Genomic DNA, 6,394 nt, shown 5'->3' with positions numbered 1-6,394 from the left:
AAAGAAAAAAAGAAAAAAAGAATTTAATTCAGTGTACCTTAAATATGAACCATGGTCCATGACATGATAATCTAGTATTTTTGGCAATCATTACTATAAACGAAATTAACATATATAACATTATTTTACGGAGTATTATTTAATTATTTAAAGTAATTTCAAATTTCAAAATATAAGTATTTTCCTAGGATGGCTGGAAATTAAAAATATTCAGGAGCAAGTTTAGGTTTGTAATATTTGTCTATAATATTATATTTGTATATAAAAAAAAAATTAAAAATATTATAGCAGTTTTAATTTCTCGAATTTGAATCCCATTGAATGAAAGCATGATGTGTAGGTACTAGGAAGAGATTGTTGGCCTGCAGCTACATCCTACTATCCAAACTTGATATTGATTGCTATGCAAGTATAAAGAAATAGAGTTCGACTAACGTATAGCATGCTTCCTAACCTTCAGCTAAGTTCAATTACTTGCACTTTCATTGTTTACATGCTTTAATTTCTCTATATTTGTGGGCTTAGCTCTTACATACCTAGAAATAGTTTGTGCTTAGCTCCTTAAGAATGATATCCCTTGTGGAATCCCATCATCCATACTCAACTACATTGTAGTATCTGTTCATATACTTTCTCAACCTACTGAAACACAAAGAGCTAATAACGCCTCCACTGAGGCTCGAACTCATAACCTTCCAAATGGAAGTCCAACCCGGATACCATTGGACCACATAGTCCCGATACTCTATTACTATTTAATTGAATTATTATGAAGAATCTATTCTTTCTTTCTTTTTTTTTCGATTTATATCTTCAAATATAAAGAATACAATCTTATTTAGCAGTTTGAATGATCTTAGGCAGGGTAACTATCCCAACAGGACTATATTGATGCCTTTCATGGTCAACCTAAACTCCATTCTTGTCTGAGTGTAAAGACATTGGTGCCGAATGGAGCTATAGTATAAGGTACAGTCACACATATCTTTGTAGCATCTAATTCAATCATGCATACTAAAAGGAATTTTTAATATAAAAGACACCAGTGCAGATATAACACCTTAAAAAATCCTTATTTTATTATAATTTTATAACACTACTCCGTATAATGTTAACTGTTGTATATTATATAGTTCTTTAAAACAATACAATGTTATGTTCTACTTCTTAAGGGCTTGAAGATCAGCATAGTACTTGGTTATCCAACCTTGTATTATCTCAATCTCCTTGTTCCGTTGCTTGGTTAACCAATTCGGATCCGTAGCACTTTCCCCATTTATGTCCAGACAATGAGACCCTACAACACTCCAAACAAATTTATACTTTAATTAAGTACTATGGAGACAAGAATTTGACAGTATTCAGTACAACTAAAGGCATAAATGCTATATACATATTGATGAACATACCATTTTGGGTATAAACTGCAAGTATAGTATCCGATATGTTTTCCAAAACTCTGTCAATCCACAAAAGACAAGAAAGCAAATAGATAACTTAAGATATGGAGGCCGGGTGCAGTGGGAATTTTTTTTTATTAACTAAAAAGAGTGAGAATTTTAGATTACCCAGCAATGCTATATGGGTCTCTCAGACCGTTGGAGAAAATGATGTTGCTACCAAAATTCCGAAGAACTAATTTAATATCCTGCGATTTTAAGTTGTCATATAATAATATAAACTAAAGCTAGCTCATGTGCATACATGAAGAAATTTCGCTGCTGCATATTCCAATATAATACAACCATGCCAAAAAAGAAAAAAAAAAAAAAAAAAAAAAAGTTGAAGAACATACATGTCCTCCGTAATAGGTTGTAACCCAGTGTGGTCGAGGTGGAACGCCATAGGTATCAATGCAGAACTGAGAATATTCGTGCAGATTGAAAGGAGCTGGATCGAACATGGAGTCGTTGCCTCTCGCAATCGGAAACACCATTTCGCTACAACTCTACACATGCACCAAAATCTTTAATTTCTTATTACATAATAATCGGCAAATTACATCATGGATCAGGATCCATCTTGCATTATGTACCCTGATTCGAAATGATATTAAGACTATGTGTTTATAGTTAAAATATTAGGTATATTTAACATATATTAAAAAAATCGTTAGGTCCTCATTGGGTGTCCGGGAGCACCTAGAGCCCTTTTTTTATATTATTATTTTAATTTTTATTTTATTTTTAATTTTTTAAAACGTGATAGTTATAAATTATTTAATACTTTAATAGTTAATACTAAAATATTAAATATTAACCTAAAAAAACATCTAAAATTGTAAATTTTATAAAGAACATATTGATCTATCACACAATTTAGAGTTATTTCGCTCAAAACAACGTTGTTTTAAGTAAAATAACCCATTTAAATGAGAGGCAGACAATAATACTGTTTACTTACTTGCCAATTCCATCCCCAACTATCATCATCCTCTCCGGGAGACGCCGACGTCTCTTCAGTGGAAACATTGTAGCAAGGTTGATTCCCTACTCTGGCGACGACACCCGCATGTATACGGTCAAGAATATCAGCCCCTTTGGGCGCGCCATCTATGCCGCCGCACACCACCGTCACTGGATATTCCGGTGGCGAGTTATATTGAGCGGCGCCAACATACATATCATCCAAGTAATCCATTAGCTCCCACGACGAGTTTAAGGCCCTGTTTGGTAAAATAATTAGCGTATCAGCTAATTTTTACCTTATTTGACCACTATTAATTGTATAACTTGGTTAAAAAATCAATATAAGTGTTTGGTTAATTAGTTTTTTGTAACTCCAAAATGCTAAAATTCAAAAAGTTGTTCAAAACAACTTTTTCAATTAGCTTTTTAAAAAAAGAAATTATACATTTATAGCAAACAGCTATGAGCTACAACTAATTTACCAAACACTTTTCTACATTTAGCTAATGTTATCAACTAGTTATAACCTAATAAGCTAACAGCTATCAACTAACAACCATTTACTAAATAGGGCCTAAATCCCTAAACAAATTGAAGGGTAAAAGCTAGATGCGGAAATTTGCACAAACTCACTGGCAGAGCTTGAACTTGCTACTGAGAATGGAGAGGCCGTTTGGCTGGGAAGCAATTTTGTCAATAATGGACCATGATTTTTTTATAGTGAATAATGGACCATGATTTTTTTATAGTTTGATAACAACTCTCGCTAACTTCCTGCAACCAACATTCATAAAATTAAATTATTCAACAAAAAATATACATGCCACGTTTGGTAAAATAGTTAGCATATTAGTCAATTTTGACTTATTTGACCATTATTAATTGTTTGACTTAGTTAAAACAAATCAATATAAGTGTTTGGTCAATTAGCTTTTTGTAACTCCAAAATGCTAAAATCACTGCTAGAAATTATGGAATTTCCGACCACCTGAAAATGATCTTAAATCAAGTTGAAAGCCTTGTTCCGACCACTTTTAGTATCCGGAAAAACGTTTGTTGCTATTTCCGACCACTTTTTGCTTTCGACTTGATATAAGAACACTTTCAGGTGGTCGGAAATTCCATAATTTCTAGCAGTGAATTCAAAAAGCTGCTCAAAGCAACTCTTTCAATTGACTTTTTGAGAAAATAAATTATACCAAACATGTATCGACTAACAGCTAATTTACCAAATACACTTCTACAATCAGCTAATGTTATCAATTAGTTATACCCTCTAATTAACTCAATCAGCTAACAGCTAATAGTCATTTATCAAACAGGACCACAATCTTGTATCAAGTAAGAACTACTTCAAGGGAGTGGAAGTTTCAGTAAAGAATTGTGAGAGAGAATATAGCGAAAGAATGTTAGGAAAAGTATGAAAACATTGTATAATTATAATTCTGGTTCACATTTTACAATACATTACATGCCTATTGTTTATAACAATGTATTTGGTAATAAAGTCTGACTAATTCTAATATTTTACTAATTCTAATAATAATGTAGTAATTCATATTCTAATGTTTCTCCAATTCTAATAATATAATAAATCCTATTATAATGTTGATCTAATTCTAATAATACAATACTTTGTATACCTGTAGCATAACAAAAAATCATTATCATTATGTGATATAACAAAAAGTTTAACTGCATACTTACCCTAAAATCTTTAGTTACTATGGAATAGTATCCATTTTGTGGTGTGATATCGTCAAAGTAGAGAATGGGAGCTGAGGAAGCCAAGGCACCCAGTGAAACATGTGGATACTTCAACCGAAACCACGAAGCAAGCACTTCAAAATATAAGACAAAATTCATATATATATATATATATATATATATATATATATATATATATATATGCTTTAATTCCTCTAAAAATTTAAATAAAAATTATTTGAACTCTAGAAAATATATAAGGAAAAATATAATATCATACTTCCTCCATATGATCCTCCCACAACAATGATGGGGCAATCTTGAGCCGAGTATTCCTTCTTTATGTATAACAATACCTCTGCATAATCAGCCAAAGCTTGAGCCGAGTTGAAATAGCCACGAGTCTCATCCTTCATAGCTTCTTTCATGGTTCCGAATGGAATTGATTCCCCGTAGTACCTATGCTGCATGGTTAAGATAATTTTAGGATTAAAGGCTTACCACTCATGCCAAAAGTTAGAGCTAGTAGCGAAATACGCAATTTTATTTCGCTATAGACTACCATCACATTTTCGAGAGGCAGGTGTTGGACTTAACCCTTCACCGACCTCCGTCCAACAATCTTTTAGCCATCAATTGATGAATTTGACCATTTACTGGCCTCCACCCAGTAGATAATATAATGAAAAAAGACTTGCATGGAGCATTTAATACTAGTACTATATACTACGTTATTATACTAATAAACCTCGTATATATATATCATTGTATCACCTCTATGTAGACAAGAAGAGCCTTAAAACGAGGGGCATTATCGGTGAGAAATCCAATGCCTAGAGGATGAGAGTCGATTGAAGATTCAGCGCCGAGCCATACGAAGATAGGGGAGTTGGATTGGGCACCACCCCAGAAGTTGGAGTTGACTATGTATCTCTGTTTGAAGGTGGCATAGCTTTGAGGTCCATAATTGAAGTGATCCAATGTTTGGTTGTAATAATAGGTTTTGAATTGAGCAGGGAGAGAGTCAGAGGTAGCAGAAGTCCTGTCGGAAGAAGAAGATAACCGATACTGTCTGGTGCGGTAGAACGGAGTGAGACGAGGAATTTTGTGTGGGGTTAGAGAAAGGGAAGTTGTGGAGAAGAGAATGAGAAGAAAGAGGTATTGAATTATAAGTCTTAAGAACTCCATTGCAAGGAATATAATTGAGAAATTGAAGAGTGAGATGCATGCCCTGTGTATTATGGCTTTTTATTATGATGGATGGCCAACAAAGTTTGTAAAATTATTCCTATTTTGGTATGAATTAGAAAATCTAATTCTGTGATATTAAGGAAAATAAATTCTTTTCTTTCAAAAAAAAAAAACTATTTATATGAGTTTGGTTACTTCTCCCTAAATAACTATTTATTCTCCATACAAGGAAATATTTAATTTTGTATTTTAAATAATTATATATAGATTCATATATTCTTAATATATTACAACAAATTCATGCACGGGTGCAAAATAAGTTTGGTTACTTCTCCCTAAATAACTATTTATTCTCTATACAAGGAAATGTATAACTCCACATGTATTTTGGAAAAGTATGAAATTATATGAGTTTTGAAAATATAAAAAACCCAAGCCATTATTTTACGGGGTGGAGTGAAACTTACTTAGCTTATGCTAATTTTTGTCAACATTCTGTTTTTGTGTAAAAAATTTTATACAAGTGAACATGGATAGGAATTCGGGATAAATTCAAGTTGAGAAGGAATACAGTTTAATTATTTGTTATTTTGAGGAAAATATTGTTGTGTAGTAATTTCAGTTTTAAGTACTAAGTTGATTTTGAGATATTATTTGATGTTGTAAATTTAGCATAATTACCATAAATGATGTTTAATAATTGACAAATTCTATTAGGCAATAAAAATTACCATTATAAAATCTTTTGTACTATGGATACATTATTTTTAATTATTTCGGTTTAATAATATTATATCTTATTTATAAAAAAATCAAAGTAATATTTTTAGTACTATTGGATATTGATTGACTAAAAATAATCTTAATTATTATTAAGGCAATTAATGGGTATTTAGCTTTAAAAACTCTTCAAATATATGAATTATGCATACCATAGAATCAATTAGTAAGACAATTAGCCCCCCTGGCATTGAGGAAATTATTGAAAGGTCGCCTTCGTGCGATGTGGGCTAGCAGCGATGCTAACTAGCTCCTTTCTCGGGTATCCCCCTCCTCTCTGATGTAAAAAAAAAAAAAAAAAAAAAAAA

General features: G+C 32.0%; 1 protein-coding gene across 1 annotated transcript; it reads right to left on the bottom strand.

Moving 5' to 3' along the window:
* Positions 1-1,111: 1,111 nt before the first annotated feature.
* Positions 1,112-5,397, bottom strand: LOC109172432 (lysosomal Pro-X carboxypeptidase-like). Its single transcript, XM_019321588.1, is given in 10 exon segments — positions 1,112-1,297; positions 1,410-1,459; positions 1,569-1,648; positions 1,796-1,948; positions 2,404-2,665; positions 3,042-3,157; positions 3,159-3,182; positions 4,116-4,249; positions 4,396-4,579; positions 4,890-5,397. Coding segments are annotated over 10 exon segments (1,554 nt in total). The 5' UTR covers positions 5,304-5,397; the 3' UTR covers positions 1,112-1,160.
* Positions 5,398-6,394: the final 997 nt, after the last annotated feature.

Source organism: Ipomoea nil, unplaced genomic scaffold (genome assembly GCF_001879475.1).
Source record: "Ipomoea nil cultivar Tokyo-kokei standard unplaced genomic scaffold, Asagao_1.1 scaffold0143, whole genome shotgun sequence".
Taxonomy (NCBI): Eukaryota; Viridiplantae; Streptophyta; class Magnoliopsida; order Solanales; family Convolvulaceae; genus Ipomoea; species Ipomoea nil.
Note: the sequence above shows the minus strand (reverse complement) of the source record. Positions and strands in the feature narration are given on the sequence as shown.